Source organism: Salmo salar, chromosome 19 (assembly GCF_965601325.2).
Source record: "Salmo salar chromosome 19, fSalSal1, whole genome shotgun sequence".
In the NCBI taxonomy this organism is placed as follows: Eukaryota; Metazoa; Chordata; class Actinopteri; order Salmoniformes; family Salmonidae; genus Salmo; species Salmo salar.
Genome location: NC_138309.1, coordinates 6,709,596 through 6,729,470, shown reverse-complemented (window position 1 = coordinate 6,729,470; position 19,875 = coordinate 6,709,596). Strand labels below are relative to the sequence as shown.

The 19,875-nt window shown below is 41.1% G+C and overlaps 1 protein-coding gene across 5 annotated transcripts in view; it reads right to left on the bottom strand.

Annotated features, from left to right (window-relative positions):
• Positions 1–383: 383 nt before the first annotated feature.
• The window catches only part of casp7 (caspase 7, apoptosis-related cysteine peptidase), a 32,101-nt gene continuing 12,609 nt past the window's right edge, over positions 384–19,875 (bottom strand). Inside the window, exons 1-6 of one of the 5 annotated variants that reach the window (XM_045702010.2) lie at positions 11,871–12,044; positions 9,926–10,077; positions 8,644–8,772; positions 3,614–3,789; positions 2,900–3,038; positions 384–2,616 (exon numbers count right to left, since the gene is read on the bottom strand). In XM_045702010.2, the coding sequence (XP_045557966.1) occupies positions 2,390–2,616; positions 2,900–3,038; positions 3,614–3,789; positions 8,644–8,772; positions 9,926–10,077; positions 11,871–11,905 (858 nt within the window). In that variant the 5' untranslated portion in view covers positions 11,906–12,044 and the 3' untranslated portion in view covers positions 384–2,389. Of the gene's footprint in view, positions 2,617–2,899; positions 3,039–3,613; positions 3,790–8,643; positions 8,773–9,925; positions 10,078–11,351; positions 11,528–11,870; positions 12,045–19,875 lie in introns of those variants that run through there. The other 4 variants (XM_045702011.2, XM_045702012.2, XM_014157062.3 and 1 more) reach the window with 4 other exon arrangements.

Sequence of the window (19,875 nt, the reverse complement as noted above, 5' to 3'; positions counted from 1 at the left end):
CTCCATTTTGACAAACAAATTCACTTATCACATGGACTTCCTCCATTTTGACAAACAAATTCATTTTACAAGCAACGAAATGAGTGAATTTGTAGGCCAACATAAAGGGGTCTTTCAAAAGACAAGTTAAATTATCCTTGGCCATTGATAAGACATTGATAACAAGCCATATATTGATAATATATACTGGGTATACCAAACATTAGGAACACCTTACTAATATTGAGTTGCCCTCAGAACAGTTTATTGGGGCATGGACTCTACAAGGTGTCGAAAGCGTTCCACTGGGATGCTGGCCCATGTTGACTCCAATGCTTCCCACAGTTGTGTCAAGTTGGCTGGATGTCCTTTGCGTGGTGGACCATTCTTGTAAAAAATTTAAAAAAAAACAGCAGCGTTGCAGTTCTTCACACAAACCGGTGTGAAGGCACCTACTACCATACCCAGTTTAAAGGCGCTTAAATATTTTGTCTTGCCCATTCAGCCTCAATGGAACACATACACAATCCATGTCTCAATTGTCTCAAGGCTTAAAAATCCTTTCTTTAGCCAGTCTCATCCCCTTCATATATACTGATTGAAGTGGATTTAACTAATCAATTGGGATCATAGCTTTCACCTGGTCAATCTATGTCATGGGAAGAGCAGGTGTTCTTAATGTTTTGTATACTCAGTGTAAATACATTGCCTCCAGTGGATAAAGTTCGAATGACAAGCAATAAGTTGTTTTTTGCTTTACAGACAGCTTCATCATCTTCAACCTAATGAATAAATGTACATATAAACTGGCAAAATCTTAAATCCTCCTTGCTTGTGGTATGATGGAACATTTCCTGTGCCCTTGACCAAAATCCACATAAAACGTTTTTTTTTCTTTTCTTCATGCAACAGATTAGCACTCTTTCCTGACAATTGTGCCAGTGAAACTCAAAGAAATCCACAAAAAATAAATCTCACTCACAAAGAAACCTGAGGATGACAGTAAAATGTAATCTTTAACAGTCACTGCTGGGAGTGCATTCTTGGTATGAATAGTTAAATTATTCGTACTTGACTTTGTTACCGCTGTTACATGGGATCATATGACAAGTGATTGCTCTTTGAGTGAGACCTAATCCCTTTTGAGGATTAATGATATTATAAAAACATTAAGACAAATAGCCAAAAATTTAATTATACATTTTCCAGCCGCTACCCTCCTGATTCAGTTGAAATTCAGCATATTGCCATGATCTTTCATAAGGTAAGGTGCTTTTAAACTGACCCGTGTAGCCTACATTCTTAGACAAGTATTATGCTACTGCAATAAGCAAGTCCCCTCTAATAGTCTGATGTCCTTACACATCACAGCATTTTGACTTGAGACATGGCTCTCCCAACCAACCAGGATCCTTACAGCATAAGGGAATGTTTTATCTGGTTTCCGTGTGGTTGTATAACATCAGCAAATAATCCCCAAACACTTGTAGAACGTTTTAGTAGAACGTTCAAGTACGATGGTTCATAAACGTTCTCACAGTATATTATGTGAAATTTAGTATGCTTTAAAATGCCAAGATGTCATACTTATTTCAGCTTTTCATCTAGCCGAACTTGCTGCACACTACTTAGTAAGTTGACCATCTTTCAAGACCCACGTGTGTCTGACAACAGCTGATAATGCCAGGACTCGACGCAATTGCGCATTAGATTAGGCATTCTTAGTAGGATGAGCCTAGTATGCTGATATGTGTAGCTTACTGCATTTGTTTTTACTGAACAGTATGTTCTAAATAGTATGTAGTATGATCAGTACACAGTATGCAGCTTGAGTAGTAGGCAAGCCAGTTTTCAGACATGGCCAATGTCTCTAGAAATCGGCTTTTTCCATTTCAAGAAATGCCCCCTTCCCTCCAACTAAAATAAATGCCCTAAGGCATAAATAATGTTAGCTGGGATCTTGTCCAATCAATCAAATGCTTGTACGCATGTCCAAATTTGGACAAACTGGAAAATTAAGAAGAACATTTTCAGATATTACAGATTTCAGATATAACTGATTCCTAACTATTTAACAACCCTACAGAACTGGCAGCAAATTTCCCGGGTCAGTAAAATAACATGGATATTTCACACAGCCTGTTGACAAAAACCAGATCAAATGTGACATCATTATTCCTAGGAATAACCTGAAGAAGAGGCAAGTATCACCACCAACACATGAACGCAGCGTGCCACTGTAGAAATTCATTTGGAGAGCTTATTTTGTGCCCAGCTACGCTACACGTGCAAAACGGCATTCTCTCCCAAACCGCGCAGCATCCTGCTGGACCTGGATCAACCCTGAATTTTTCGACCGCTCGGTTAGTGCGTGGTTTAGTTAGTCTCGTCAGTCAGTGGTCAATGACGGTCAGTTAAAATACAGCTCCTTGGTCAGCATGGAGACCACGCAGGGGATCTGCTTCTTCTCGCTGAAACGTGGGTCCTCGGACCAGGACTCGAAGCTGGTGGCCACCATGTAGTTGACACGTGTGAGGATCTGCATGATCTCCAGCTGCTTACCAAACTCATTGAGGACGTTGCAGAGTGCCTGGACAAACCAGGAGCCGCGCCCAGGGTTCCTCCACGAATAGTACCCTGGAAGAGTAGTTGCGTCACTCTCTCCAATTGGCACTGATGCGCACACACACGCTCACACACTTTACAAGCGCACAGACAGATTCTCTCACACAGTAACAAACACACTATGAAAACAACTGGATAGTGGATGTGCGTTAGCAGCTACCATGGTTGATTGGAACAAGCAGGGTGTGAGGTAGAGATGGTGGCTGTGGGATTTCTGTCAGACTATCGGTGCAAGGAACATTTAGGAGCGGGCGAACTAGTTTAGCTGGAAATGTACAGGAATGCTGTGGGTTACCTGGCACGGTGGAGTAGGCAAAAAGGAAATCTGCCTCGACAGGAATCTTGTGCCTGGGATTTGCATCCGTTTCCAGGGTATCATTGGGGGGCCCGGAATCAGTCTGTATGCCATCATCGAACTCAGAACCTCGACAAGCCTGGTGAATCAAATGAAAGTTGAGATCAGGAATATCTTTTTCAAGGACCTAGTAAAAAGGGCAGTATGTCTTATTAAGTTCTACAAATACGGATGTATAGTTAGTAATCTGTCCATCAAGAAAAACAACAGTCACCTTGCATATAAATAGGATAACCATAATCTATATACATTTCTAAAAATAAGAGGGCCTGGAATTCAGCCTTGTGGAACACCATAAATTATTTACAAGTCCTTTTATTTCAAAACACTGGCATAAATGCACAGCTCACTTACAGACATTGGGTAAACTATCTAGTTTGCCCTATGACCTAATACTCTTCACCTCAAATAAATTCTAAAATCTCAAAACATATGAAAAAGAAAATCAGCATCTTGTATTCTAGGGTTAGACAACCTTTCACATTCTGGTTCCAACCAGGTGCCAACTGACAATATTTAACCATGATTAATCATCTACCTCTTCTATACGGTTAGGGAGCTAAGATCAACAATAAATGCTTTAATCAAGCCTAGCTAGAACAAAAGCCTGGGTTTTATGAAGCTGCCCAGCCCAGTGTTGGCTTTGTCCCTCACCTGAATGAAGAAGAGTTTGGGCTTGCCCACTAGACTCTTGCACATGTCACCCCTGAAGAGTGAGGTCATGCTCTTGATGGGCATGGCTCCGTCAGTGCCATAGATCATACCCTCCTCACCGTGACTCAGCAGGATGCAGGCAAAGCAGGAGCTGTCGCTGTGGTCCTCCTCTGATGCTAGGACACACACACACACTTTTAAAAAATTGCAATAGGCTTAAATAAATGTTTTAAATGCATTGCCATTCCCAGTTTCCTATTTGTCACCCTTATTTATGTGGGATGTCAATAAAAAGTAAGTAAAAGGTTGCAAAAAAGGCTAAATAGCTACTCCGATATACAGGCGAGGAGAAACCAGGGGATTTAAGCAATAGTATTAGGGCTGTCCACGACAAAAAAAATAAAATCTTTGTCAACCAAGAATCGACTATTCTTTCGACCAATCGACTGGCCCACATGTTCAAATAAGTATCTTTCCATATATAGACACATCCTTTCTGTGTAAAAAAAGAAAAAAAAAGAAGCTTGTCTAATGCTTTAAGCGAACTGTTTGATTAAATAATTAAGACACACAAATGACTAGAGGGAGTCCGACTAATTGATTTGATTGTGGTAAAAAGCGCTGTGTAAAGAAGAAGAAAAAAAAAAGTGAGTGACTGTGACTAGAACTCATTGTCTCTCTTTCCTCCCTGCTGTAGCGACCACCACAGAACAGAGTGTATCGCGCTGTCCATGTTGCTGAAGCTGCAACATAATTACAGCCTTTCTGACTTAAAAGTTGTTACCGAAATGCCTAATTTGTTTAGGAAAAACATTCCTTATTCCCTCAACCCTTGCACTCTTTACATGACACATGTACGCATCGCATGCACGTGACCAATAGGGCCTGACCTATAGCCTATCATAATAACATCAGTAAATTGATTATAACAAACTCTGAACACGTGACAGCAAAACGGATGCAGACATGACAAATAAACTCAAAACGGGGGAATGTTTACTGGTTGCTCAGGAGGTAAAAAGGGAATCTATGGAGTAAATATGACTAGTTGTGGAAAACACTGGAGATCAAGAAAAGAAAGTAAGGAGCAAGCTCTGTGTGCATATTATGTGTGCCAAACAGGTGCTGTTAGGTTACAATATAATTTTTCTGACCGTTTGAAACAATTAAACACAAAATAAATAAGTGTACCAGAGTCTAACGTTTTTTTGTAAAAACTTTAACACAGCAAAGACTTTTTAGTAGCATTCATTCGTGTATGCAATTTCTGAAATGGAACGGTTTAGGCCTATTTATTGTTTACGCTAATTATTCAATAATCGCTTTGTTATTTTAATTTAAAACTAAAATGCTTGATTGCATTTCAAATCATGAATGACTCGTATGCTGTGTGATGACATGAACAAATAAATGATTGATTGATAGAAGCCTAAGTAAATTACAGTATTAAGACAGGATTAAACAGGATGCGCTCTTAGGCCAGCAGCTCCATGGTGGTTATACAAGGCTGCTATACTAAGCTTACTAATGATGACATTACTGATTAATAATGATCATAATAATAACAATAGTAATAATAACAATAAGGAGATGATCAAGGAAAAAGGAGGGTTGTTATTATTATAATAAATACCACTTCGGACACTTTGGAACAGTGTAAACACTAAATCAATTCTAAGCAACACCAGAGAGGCTGTTCTAACAGGGAACAAAGTATAAAGCCTTTATTACAGCATAGCAACTTTCAAAAACAGCTGAATTTGTGAAATTGTATATCCGACATGTGGTTGCATTAGACTTGTTGCTCACGGACGCTATTAAACAAATACTCAAACAGGCAACATAAGTAGGATCTGTCTTATTTCTGTTGATGCACATTTGAAGTCGGAAGTTTACATACACCTTAGCCAAATACATTTAAACTCAGTTTCACAATTCCTGACATTTAATCCTAGTAAAAGGTTAGTTAGGATCACCACTTTATTTTAAGAATGTGAAATGTCAGAATAATAGTAGAGAAAATAATTTATTTCAGCTTTTATTACTTTCATCACATTCCCAGTGGGTCAGAAGTTTACATACACTCAATTTGGTAGCATTGCCTTTAAATTGTTTAACTTGGGTGAAATGTTTTGGGTAGCCTTCCACAATCATCCCACAATAAGTTGGGTGAATTTTGGCCCATTCCTCATGACAGAGCTGGTGTAACTGAGTCAGGTTTGTAGGCCTCCTTGCTCGCACAAGCTTTTTCAGTTCTTCCCACACATTTTCTATAGGATTGAGGTCAGGGCTTTGTGATGGCCACTCCAATACCTTGACTTTGTTGTCTTTAAGCCATTTTGCCACAACTATGGAGTATGCTTGGGGTCATTGTCCATTTGGAAGACCCATTTGCGACTAAGCTTTAACTTCCTGACTGATGTCTTGAGACGTTGCTTCAATATATCCACATAATTTTCTCCCTCATGATGCCATCTATTTTGTTATGTGCACCAGTCCCTCCTGCAGCAAAGCACCCCCACAACATGATGCTGCCACCCCATGCTTCACGGTTGGGATGGTGTTCTTCGGCTTGCAAGCTCCCCCTTTTTCCTCCAAACATAACGATGGTCATTATGGCCAAACAGTTCTATTTTTGTTTCATCAGACCAGAGGACATTTCTCCAAAAAGTACAATATTTGTCCCCATGTGCAGTTGCAAACCGTAGTCTGGCTTTTTTATGGCGGTTTTGGAGCAGTGGCTTCTTCCTTGCTGAGCGGCCTTTCAGGTTATGTCGATATAGGACTCGTTTTGCTTTGGTACCCGTTTCCTCCAGCATCTTCACAAGGTCCTTTGCTGTTGTTCTGGGATTGATTTACACTTTTCACTTTTTGCACCAAAGTACGTTCATCTCTAGGAGACAGAACGCGTCTCCTTCCTGAGAGGTATAGGGGCTGCGTGGTCCCATGGTGTTTATACTTGCCTACTATTGTTTGTACAGATGAACGTGGTACCTTCAGGCGCTTGGAAATTGCTCCAAGGATGAACCAGACTTGAGGTCTTGGCATATTTCTTTTGATTTTCCCATGATGTCAAGCAAAGAGGCACTGAGTTTGAAGGTAGGCCTTGAAATACATCTACAGGTACACCTCCAATTGACTCAAATGATGTCAATTAGCCTATCAGAAGCTTCTAAAGCCATGACATCATTTTCTGGAATTTTCCAAGCTGTTTAAAGGCACAGTCAACTTAGTGTATGTAAACTTCTGACCCACTGGAATTGTGATAGTGAATTATAAGTGAACTAATCTGTCTGTAAACAATTGATGGAAAAAGTACTTGTGTCATGCAGAAAGTAGATGTCATAACCGACTTGCCAAAACGATAGTTTGTTAACAAGAAATGTGTGGAGTGGTTGAAACACGCGTTTAAACCTCTTAGGGCTAGGGGGCAGTATTTACACGGCCGGATAAAAAACGTACCCGATTTAATCTGGTTACTACTCCTACCCAGTAACTAGAATATGCATATACTTATTAGATATGGATAGAAAACACCCTAAAGTTTCTAAAACTGTTTGAATGGTGTCTGTGAGTATAACAGAACTCATATGGCAGGCAAAAACCTGAGAGATTCCTTTACAGGAAGTGGCCTGTCTGACCATTTATTGGCTTTCTTTGACATCTCTTTCCAAAACAAAGGATCTCTGCGGTAACGTGACACTTCCCACGGCCCCATAGGCTCTCAGAGCCCGGGAAAAAGCTGAATGTCGTCATTCCAGCCCCAGGCTGAAACACATTATCGCCTTTGTCAAGTGGCCGATCAAGGGACAGTGGGCTTAGGCGCGTGCACTGGTCGCCCCCGTCTTTCTTTTTTCCCCCTCTATTTACCGAAACGCAGATTCCCGGTCGGAATATTATCGCTTTTTTACGAGATAAATTGCATAAAAATTGATTTTAAACAGCGGTTGACATGCTTCGAAGTACGGTAATGGAATATTTAGAACATTTTTGTCACGAAATGCGCCATGCTCGTAACCCTGATTTACCATTTCGGATAGTTTCTTGAACGCACGAACAAAACGCCGCTGTTTGGATATAATGATGGATTATTTGGGACCAAACCAACATTTGTTATTGAAGTAGAAGTCCTGGGAGTGCATTCTGACGAAGAACATCAAAGGTAATCAAACTTTTGTAATAGTAAATCTGATTTTGGTGAAGGCTAAACTTGCTGGGTGTCTAAATAGCTAGCCCGTGATGGCTGGGCTATGTACTTAGAATATTGCAAAATGTGCTTTCACCAAAAAGCTATTTTAAAATCGGACATATCGAGTGCATAGAGGAGTTCTGTATCTATAATTCTTAAAATAATTGTTATGCTTTTTGTGAACGTTTATCGTGAGTAATTTAGTAAATTGTTAGTAAATTCCCCGGAAGTTTGCGGGGGGGTATGCTAGTTCTGAACGTCACATGCTAATGTAAAAAGCTGGTTTTTGATATATGAACTTGATTGAACAAAACATGCATGTATTGTATAACATAATGTCCTAGGGTTGTCATCTGATGAAGATCAAAGGTTAGTGCTACATTTAGCTGTGGTTTGGGTTTATGTGACATTATATGCTAGCTTGAAAAATGGGTGTCTGATTATTTCTGGCTGGGTACTCTGCTGACATAATCTAATGTTTTGCTTTCGTTGTAAAGCCTTTTTGAAATCGGACAGTGTGGTTAGATTAACGAGAGTCTTGTCTTTAAATAGCTGTAAAATAGTCATATGTTTGAGAAATTGAAGTAATAGCATTTCTAAGGTATTTGAAAATCGCGCCACAGGATTCAACTGGCTGTTACCTGCTAGCCTTCCCTGTAGCACATTTGGGTCAGCCCTAAACAGCACTAAAAGACAATGTGATAGTGTTGGTGCCCCGTTTGAAAATGTATGCACTGGAACAGTAGGGGGCGATAGTGAGACAGGTTACTCTCACTGAAGTTGCCCCTAGAATAGATACTGATGTGAGTCCTACGGACAATATGTACTCTGTGTTGCTCACCCTCTCGGAGAAGACGCTCCATCTTCTCACACGTCTGGTCGTTGTAGATGCAGACGTCGAAGCCCAGGCTCTTAAAGCACTTAAACAATTCGCCTGCGTCTCGATCTGTGCCATTGCGTACATTCATCCCTGACAGACAATATGAACAGCATTCACTGTACTCTACATGTACAGTGTATAGCTTACACAGTGTTATACAATGCGTCTCGATCCGTGCCATTGCGTACATTCATCCCTGACAGACAATATGAACAGCATTCACTGTACTCTACATGTACAGTGTATAGCTTACACAGTGTTATACAATGCGTCTCGATCCGTGCCATTGCGTACATTCATCCCTGACAGACAATATGAACAGCATTCACTGTACTCTACATGTACAGTGTATAGCTTACACAGTGTTATACAATAGGCCACTAAAATCAAGCTATATCTAATGGCAGAGCTCCAGACTAACATTTTCCCCTATTGGCACTGGTGCCACTAACTTTTTCAGTTGGTGGCACGAGCCTATAATTTGGTTGCACCCAAAAATAAACAAAATTGCAGCGTCGCGCAATAGAAACAATAAGAGTAATCACATTATAAAGTCTTTCAAGGTGTGTAATAGAATACTGAGATGTTGAATGTAACAACTTATTTATTGAATACTATGTCCAATCAGGAATGTATGATTCAAAACATTTTGATATGCAACCTAATCCAGTGATTGTCATGAATTTCGAGTTGACAATTCTGTATTTAAGAAAATATATATTTTACTGTCAAAATAGTGTTTCAGAAAGCTGAGACCCTCCTCTCTTTAACAGGTAGTTACTTCCAAAGTTGCGTTTTTTCCCGCAATTGCATTTTGAAATGTTACACAATGCAGAGGGTGGAAGAGAGAGAATGTGCAAGGCTCCCGCATTACAGCAGCCGGCCGCAGTGAAACAGGCACAGTGGCAGGGCAGACACTTTCATTACAGGAATCATGACGTTAATGCACCTTAATGTTTGACCAAATCATAGTTTTATCCGCCTCAAAAAATGGAATGTTTGATTGAGGTGACCAGACTAGAATGTGGGGCTCGCACCGGTGTGACCAACTCAAAGTCAAAGGGTTGCAAAATGCGACTAAATGGTCGCAGTCTGGAGCCCTGAGTGGAAATCAACAATCTTATAAAGAGTAACTGTGTTACATAAGTGTATTAGTGTTGTATAAGTTTAATAACGCAGTGTGGATAATATAAAAGTGTTAGACAACCATGTATCCAAGTCAATATAAAAGGTGATGCCATACCCGTCTTTTCGTCAAAGTTCTTGTTGTTGATTATGATGCACTTGCCCACTCGCTGGTGGCTCATCTTATACTGGAATGTTGGTGAAACGATTCTGTAATGGCTTTCAGAGGAGTAGTCCTGCTCCCGCGTCTTGCCATCCTTATTCTTCTTACTGAGCAAGCCATAGAGAGAGAGAAAAAAAAAGGTTAATTCAATCAAATAAAATTTTATTGGTCACACTCGGGGCTCCCAAGTGGCGCAGCGGTCCAAGGAACTGCATCTCAGTGATAGAGGTGTCACTACAGACACTCTGGTTCAAATCCAGGTTGTATCACAACCGGCCGTGATTGGGAGTCCCATAGGGCGGCACACAATTGGCCCAGCGTCATCCAGATTTGGCCGGTGTAGGCCGTCATTGTAAATAAGAATTTGTTCTTAACTGACATGCCTAGTTAAATAAAAGGTAAAAAAAAAATTAAATACACATTTAGCAGATGTTATTGCGGGTGTAGCAAAATGCTTGTGTTCCTAGCTTCAACAGTATGTAACAATTCATAACAATACACACATCTAAAAAGTAAAATAATGGAATTAGGAAATATATAAATATTAGATTGCTCAATGTCGGAGTAGCATTGACTAAAACACAGTAGAATAGAACACAGTATATACATATGAGTAAAGCAGTATGTAAAACATTATTTAAACATTAAAGTTGCAAGTGATTCCAAGTCTATGTATATAGGGCAGCAACCTCAAGGTGCAGGGTTGCGTAACCGGTGGAAGCCGGCTAGTGATGACAAAGACGACACATATAGGTATCCATTGATACCTGGATAAATGTTTCAGGTAAAGTTACATCAAATGTATTTGAACCCAGTTGATGATGACTGACTTATGTTTGTATTACTGGCACCAACAGACCAACTTGTTTGGATAGGCCTACATCTATAACCTCTGGTAAACAACTCAACAAAATTCCTCTGCAAAGAGAATTTGGCATCACTTTCAAAGGGTGCATCTTAAAAAGGTAGTTATTTTTAAGCACTAGATACAACAGTACACCTTCAAACAGTACCCACATAACACAGGGCATTCTTAATGAAAATACATGCCACTTTTAAAGTCATTAGACATAACACACATGCTACTGAAAAAATACATACATTATTGACCCTCACTGTATTCAACATAAAACATCAGACCTCGAAATAAGAGCGAGATATCCGTAAAAACGGTATTCTTACTCGAGGCTATTTCTGGGGAAGTAGGTAGTGCCCCGCTTCCTTGAAAAGGATAACTTGACACAACTCCTTTGATTACTTCAACATTAGACAAGCTAACATTTCTCAAAACATTCTGCTGACTTCAACAAATCAGGAATGCCAAAAAGTCATCCAAACACACAGAATCCATGAGAATCAAAAACATCCTTGAACCACTTACTCAGAGACCATTGAGCACGTACATTTTCAAATGAGGCATTAATGTCATGGCCAAATCTGTTGAAGTAATCCACTGGCAGGTGAATTAAAGTTACATGTTGAGCTAGCTCGGGTATTAAGAAGTCATAAGTGAATCAAAGTATGTCCCCGACAGAGTAAATCTTCCCGAGTGACAATTCTCACAAACCTGTCATATTTCCATTCTTTAAAGGACCCATCCAGATAGGTAGGCCACAGTAGCCCATTGGGCTCACAATATCAGCATGTGTTCTAGAAGAGCCTGGTCATCAGGTTACCCAAGAACTGCAACAATGGGACCCCATACTCAGACACATGCGCACGTGCACGCTCACATGCACGCAGACACAGAAATGGCCAAACAGGCCATACTATACCCCACATGTGATCCAGAACTTTTCCATAGCCCCCCACCCCCTCCCTCATGGTGCCAGAATGCCTAGCAGTGGTCCGAGAGTGGGCAAAGAGCCCTGCCTCTGTGGGGGTGGGAGGGGTCCCTTACCTGGGTTCCTCATTAAGCGCCACGCCACTCTGCATCTGAAATACGTTGCTCCTCTTGTCTCGCTCCTTTTTATTTTTTTTTAGCCTTCTCCAAACCTCGAGGTGTTGATTTTTTTGGGGCGTGCGGAGCGGTTGGTGTGTACTAGGATCCTGACATGCTCTCTATAGACACTGGACTTGGCCTGCGTGCACTGGGGACAGGGGTGGCGCGCTGTAGCTCCCTGAGTCAGCAGCCACCACACCAAACCAGAGTTTTCTAAAGGCCTATTCAAATGACCCTGCACACTCTGTGGAGGTCAGGCAGGGCAGCACGTAGCCTTTATGGCTGCTGACAAGCACAGAATCTCTCTCTCTCTCTCACACGATTATTAACAAGCTATACTGTATGGCTATTAGCAGTTCCTGTATGTGTGGTCAAACTGTATAACAGACTGTAGGTTACTGTATGGTTATAAACAGCAGACTAGCTACATCCATAAATGGGGTAGTCTTGGAAATCTCACACTTAGGGAACAGCACTAGGTCTGGGTAACATGGTGGATTTTTTGGGCCACTTTGAAAGGGGAGAAAAAAAAATGGGTGCTCTATAGACAGAAAATCGTCCCAACAAATCACGAATTTCAGTATTCAGGGCTTAAAATGTGAGCGGGAATTGTGCTCTTGAAAAATAACATGACAGACGCAGATAGCTACCCAGCAAGCCGGGAACATTCCCAGGACATTAGCTAACATTCCCATTAATTTCTAGCTAGGGTTTGATCTAACATCCTACAAACATTCCAATAATGTTTTTGATAACCCTTTTTTTTTTTTTTTTTTTTACTAGGAAAACGTTTGACATTAAATAGGCTATCCTTGGAACATTGATCTATATCAACCACAGAACATTCCCCGAAGTTTATTATTAGGTTACCATGGAATGTTATAACAATGTTCCAGTAATTTTCTTAAAACATAATTTCCGCAACAAAAAGTGGGAGATATAGAAGTGGTTCTGAGAAATCATTGGAATGTTTTGCTGATGGAGATGTTATTCAAAACACCCTAACCAACCAGCAGGGAATATTCCAACAAAACTCTCAAAGTTATAGTGTGATGTTAGGACATGACGTTCAAAAACACGTTCCCTAAACATACTTCAGCGATCATGCCTGGATTCAATGAAATTGGTTCTGAGAAAACATTACTGGAATGTTCTGCTGATGGAGATGTCATCTAAGACACCTATTACAACAAGCACAGAACATACATATAATACTCTCAAACTTACAGAGTGATGTTATGATTGTTCCAATAATGTTCCCTCAATATACTTCAGAGATATTGCCAGAATACAATGAAAGTGGTTATAAGAAAACAATATTGGAACCTCCCATGATGTCTATGGATGTTACCCAACATATTGTAGCAAATCTGCCGTTCTTAAAGACCAAAAAACGCTCCACCAAGGGACACACCAATAAGTTATTCTTTAATGTTATGCTTTTACCAATAATGTTCTAAGAACATGATAACGGAAGTGGTTCTCAAAACATTACTGCAATGTCCTGTTAATATTGATGTATGCTAGTGTAACATTATATGAAGTTACTTAATTTATAAGCATAGCCTACATATGGCAATTTAATCTAAACTCATCAAAAAAAGAAATCCTTTCACTGTCAACTGCGTTTATTTTCAGCAAACTTAACATGTGTAAATATTTGTATGAACATAAGATTCAACAACAGACATAAACTGAACAAGTTCCACAGACATGTGACTAAACAGAAATGGAATAATATGTCCCTGAACAAAAGTAACAGTCAGTATCTGGTGTGGCCACCAGCTGCATTAAGTACTGCAGTGCGTCTCCTCCTCATGGACTGTACCAGATTAGGCAGTTCTTGCTGTGAGATGTTTCCCCACTCTTCCACCAAGGCACCTGCAAGTTCCCGGGCATTTCTGGGGGGGGGGGGGGGGAGATGGCCCTCGCCCTCCGATCCAACAGGTCCCAGACGTGCTCAATGGGATTGAGATCCGGGCTCTTTGCTGGCCATGGCAGAACACTGACATTCCTGTCTTGCAGGAAATCACGCACAGAACTAGCAGTATGGCTGGTGGCATTGTCATGCTGTAGGGTCATGTCAGGATGAGCCTGCAGGAAGGGTACCACATGAGGGAGGATGTCTTCCCTGTAACGCACAGCGTTGAGATTGCCTGCAATGACATCAAGCTCAGTCCGATGATGCTGTGACCCTCCACATCGATCCTGCTCCAGAGTACAGGCCTCGGTGTAACGCTCATTCCTTCGACGATAAACGTGAATCCGACCATCACCCCTGGTGAGACAAAACCACGACTCGTCAGTGAAGAGCACTTTTTGCCAGTCCTGTCTGGTCCAGTGACGGTGGATGTGTGCCCATAGGCAACGTTGTTGCCAGTGATGTCTGGTGAGGACCTGCCTCACAACAGGCCTACAAGCCCTCAGTCCAGCCTCTCTCAGCCTATTGCGGACAGTCTGAGCACTGATGGAGGGATTGCGCGTTCCTGGTGTAACTCGGGCAGTTGTTGTTGCCATCCTGTACCTGTCCCACAGGTGTGATGTTCGGATGTACCGATCCTGTGCAGGTGTTGTTACACGTGGTCTGCCACTGCGAGGAGGATCAGCTGTCCATCCTGTCTCCCTGTCTTAGGCGTCTCACAGTACGGACATTGCAATTTATTGTCCTGGCCACATCTGCAGTCCTCATGCCTCCTTGCAGCATGCCTAAAGCACGTTTGCGCAGATGAGCAGGGACCCTGGGCAGCTTTCTTTTGGTGTTTTTCAGAGTCAGTAGAAAGGCCTCTTTAGTGTCCTAAGTTTTCATAACTGTGACCTTAATTGCCTACCGTCTGTAAGCCGTTAGTGTCTTAGCGACCGTTCCACTGGTGTGTGTTCATTAATTATTTATGGTTCATTGAACAAGCATGGGAAACAGTGTTTAACCCTTTACAATGAAGATCTGTGAAGTTATTTGGATTTTTACAAAAAGTTTCTTTTTTGCTTTGTTTACTTACGTCATATTTTATTTGGCTATTGCCCAAACTTAGTTATAGCTTCGAGGAAGGTCGTCAGTGAGATTTGAACTTGTGATCTGCTACTTCCCATCCCTGTACTTAGCACACTGCACCACCAGGATGGAGTTGATCAATACACAAAGGCTAAGAATTTCAAGTCTCACGGCTATGTCTTAGTAGATATTTGCATATATCTATTGACACGTCACCACAATCTGGCAAGCAATAATTTCATGTTAATATACAGAACCAGTCAAAACTTTGGACACACCTACTCATTACAGGGATTTTCTTGATTTTTACTATTTTCTACATTGTAGAATAACCCAAAAAAAATTACAAAAAGTGTTAACCAAATCAAAATATATTTTATATTCTTCAAAGTTCTTCATGTCATCTGATGCAGCACTCCATCACTCTCCTTCTTGGTCAAATAGCTATTAACCTGTCTGGGCCAGTGGGACGCTTGCGTCCCACCCTAATCAACAGCCAGTGGAATCGCGTCGCGCGAAATGCAAAACCTCATAAATGCTATAACTTCAATTTCTCAAACATATGACTATTTTACACCGTTTTATAGATACACCTCTCCTGAATCGAACCAAGTTGTCCGATTTCAAAAAGGCTTTACAGCAAAAGCAAAACATTAGATTATGTTAGGAGAGAACCCAGACAGAAATAATCACACAGCCATTTTCAAAGCAACTAGCATGCATCACAAATACCCAAAACACAGCTAAATGCAGCACTAACCTTTGACAATCTTCATCAGATGACAATCTTAGGACATCATGTTACACAATACATGCATTTTTTGTTCGATAAAGTTCATATTTATATATAAAAACAGCATTTTACATCGGCGCGTGACATTCAGAAAATCTTTTCCCTCAAATGCTTCCGATGAATCAGCGCTACAATTTACAAAATTACTATTCGAAAACATTGTTAAAATGTAATATTGTCATTCAAAGACTTATAGATTAACATGTCTTGAATGCCACTGCTTTGCCAGATTTAAAAATAACTTTACTGGGAAACCACACTTTGCAATAAACGACGTGGTATACCCAGCAAAATAGGCTAGGCTTTACATGTTGGAGCCATCTTGGAATGATCAACCATCAAAAATACTATTGTAAATAAAACCTTACCTTTGATTATCTTTATCAGAAAGCACTTCCAGGATTCCCAGGTCCATAACAAATGTAGTTTTGTTCGAAAAAGTTAATCATTTATGTCCCAATTGTTAGCGCGCTCCGAAGGCTACTGAAAATGTACCGTGCTGAGTAGAACTTGTCGTCACGAATGTACAAAAAATATATATTTAAGTTCGTTCAAACGTTGTATAACAAATCTTTTGTGCCTTTTTCAACCAGAGCTTCAGTAATATTCCATGGGGACATTTGCATTGTCTTTCAAAACGTTTCGAAAGGGGAGGGTAGCCATGGGCGGCGGCGTCATAATGGTAAATGGCCCTCCACCTGTGACCACTTTCCACAGCCTCTCTTTCAGTCAGTTTTGATAGTAGGAGACTCAAACCACTTTGTAAAGACTGGGGACATCTAGTGGAAGCCCTAGGAAGTGCTAAATGATTCATAAGCCCCTGTGTGTTTCAATGGCAAATGTTTGAAGTGATATCCACACATCAGATTTCAGTTTCCTGTCAGGATTTGTCTCAGGGTTTTGACTGCCATATGAGTTCTGTTATACTCAGACACCATTCAAACAGTTTTAGAAACTTTAGGGTGTTTTCTATCCAAATCAAACAATTATATGCATATTCTAGTTACTGGGCAGGAGTAGTAACCAGATTAAATCGGGTATGTTTTTTTATCCGGCCGTGCAAATACTGCCCCCTATCCCCAACAGGTTATTAAGCAGCCTGGCGGTGTATTGGGTCGTGATAGTGATGATCGTCCCACTAAGCCCAAACCATATGAGATGGCGTATCGCTGCAGAATGCTGTGGTAGCCATGCTGGTTCAGTGTGGCTTGAAGTTTAAATAAATCACAGACAGTGTCACCAGCAAAGCACCCCCACACCTCCTCCTCCATGCTTCACGGTGGGAACCACACATGTGGAGATCATCCGTTCATCTACTCTGCGTCTCACAAAGACACAGCGGTTGGAACCAATCAGACCAAAGGACAGATTTCCACCGGTCTCCATTGCTCGTGTTTCTTGGCCAAAGCAAGTCTCTTCTTCTTATTGGTGTCCTTTAGTAGTGGTTTCTTTGTAGCAATTCAACCATGAAGGCCTGATTCACAGTCTCTTCTGAACAGTTGATATTGAGATGTGTCTGTTACTTGAACTCTGTGAAGCATTTATTTGGGCTGCATTTATTTGGGCTTGTACTTATAATTTTGAAAACTGCACTTGAAGAAACTTTTAAAGTTCTTTAAATGTTCCTTATTGACTGACCTTCATGTTGTTTCTCTTTGCTTATTTGAGCTGTTCTTGCCATAATATGGACTTGGGTCTTTTACCAAATAGGGCTATCTTCTGTATACAACCCCTACCTTGTCACAAAACAACTGACTGGCTTACACATTTTTTAATTTGGGTCAAATGTTTTGGGTAGCCTTCCACAAGCTTCCCACAATAAGTATGGTGAATTTTGGCCCATTCCTCCTGACAGAGCTGGTGCAACGGAGACAGGTTTGTAGGCCTCCTTGCTCGCACACGCTTTTTCAGTTCTGCCCACACATTTTCTATGGGATTGAGGTCAGGGCTTTGTGATGGCCACTCCAATACCTTGCCTTTGTTGTCCTTAAGCCATAACTATGGAAGTATGCTTGGGGTCAGTGTCCATTTGGAAGACCCATTTGCGACCAAGCTTCATCTTCCTGACTGATGTCTTGAGATGTTGCGTCAATATATCCACATAATTTTCCTTCCTCATAATGCCATATATTTTGTGAAGTGCACAAGTCCCTCTTGCAGCAAAGCACCCCCACAACATGATGCTGCCACCCCCGTGCTTCACGGTTGGGATGGTGTTCGTCGGCTTGCAAGCCTACAAACCTGTCTCAGTTGCACCAGCTCTGTCAGGAGGAACGGGACAAAACTCACCAGACTTATTGTGGGAAGCTTGTGGAAGGCTACCCAAAACATTTGATCCAAGTTCAAATTTTAAAAGGCAATGCTACCAAATACTAATTGAGTATGTAAACTTCTGACCCACTGGGAATGTGAAGAAAGTAATAAAAGCTGAAGTAAGTCATTATCTCTACTATTTTTCTAATATTGCACATTCTTAAAATAAAGTGGTGATCCTAACTGACTTCAGACAGGGACTTTTTACCAGGATTAAATGTCAGGAATTGTGAAAAACTGAGTTTAAATGGTTGTCGTGTCTTTGGGCATCATTAACTTGAAGACATGTTTATCAAATAACTCTGTAATTATTATTACGCGATTAACTGATTAATCGTGTAACTGTAATTAACTAGAATGTTGGGGCACCAAGGAAAATATTCAGATTACAAAGTTCTAATTTAACTTTCCAGATATCATAATATCTGGTCGATTTGTCTCCTCATTAATGATGTGTTAGTTTACCTCGCGTCAGTCTCATTCCAAACATTGTAAATTGTTGTTATCTGCACGAACCCAGTCTTCACTAAGTCATCCATACATCAATTGTCTTAAAATCATTTATTTACTGAACTAAGTAATTCACAGAAAGCATACAAAACAGTAGGCATCATTACAAAGAAATGATAAAGGAATGTGCCTTAGTGGGCTAAACCGGCATGGTGGCTTGTTAAACAAACAAAGGGGTTGGGGGCAGCTGAGAAGACCCTACAGTTGATAAATATTAACAATTGATATACTAATCCTTTGCACATGAACGCTCACTCATTCGGAAACAATTGCAATCAATATATATATATATATATATATATATATATATATATATATATATATATATATATATATATATATATATATATACTGCTCAAAAAAATAAAGGGAACACTTAAACAACACATCCTAGATCTGAATGAAAGAAATAATCTTATTAAATACTTTTTTGTTTACATAGTTGAATGTGCTGACAACAAAATCACCCCAAAATAATCAGTGGAAATCCAATTTATCAACCCATGGAGGTCTGGATTTGGAGTCACACTCAAAATTAAAGTGGAAAACCACACTACAGGCTGATCCAACTTTGATGTAATGTCCTTAAAACAAGTCAAAATGAGGCTCCGTAGTGTGTGTGGCCTCCACATGCCTGTATGACCTCCCTACAACGCCTGGGCATGCTCCTGATGAGGTGGCGGATGGTCTCCTGAGGGATCTCCTTCCAGACCTGGACTAAAGCATCCGCCAACTCCTGGACAGTATGTGGTGCAACGTGGCGTTGGTGGATGGAGCGAGACATGATGTCCCAGATGTGCTCAATTGGACTCAGGTCTGGGGAACGGGCGGGCCAGTCCATAGCATCAATGCCTTCCTCTTGCAGGAACTGCTGACACACTCCAGCCACATGAGGTCTAGCATTGTCTTGCATTAGGAGGAACCCAGGGCCAACCGCACCAGCATATGGTCTCACAAGGGGTCTGAGGATCTCATCTCGGTACCTAATGGCAGTCAGGCTACCTCTGGCGAGCACATGGAGGGCTGTGCGGCCCCCCAAAGAAATGCCACCCCACACCATGACTGACCCACCGCCAAACGGGTCATGCTGGAGGATGCTGCAGGCAGCAGAACGTTCTCCACGGCGTCTCCAGACTCTGTCACGTCTGTCACGTGCTCAGTGTGAACCTGCTTTCATCTGTGAAGAGCACAGGGCGCCAGTGGCGAATTTTCCAATCTTGGTGTTCTCTGGCAAATGCCAAACGTCCTGCACGGTGTTGGGCTGTAAGCACAACCCCCATCTGTGGACGTCGGGCCCTCATACCACCCTCATGGAGTCTGTTTCTGACCGTTTGAGCAGACACATGCACATTTGTGGC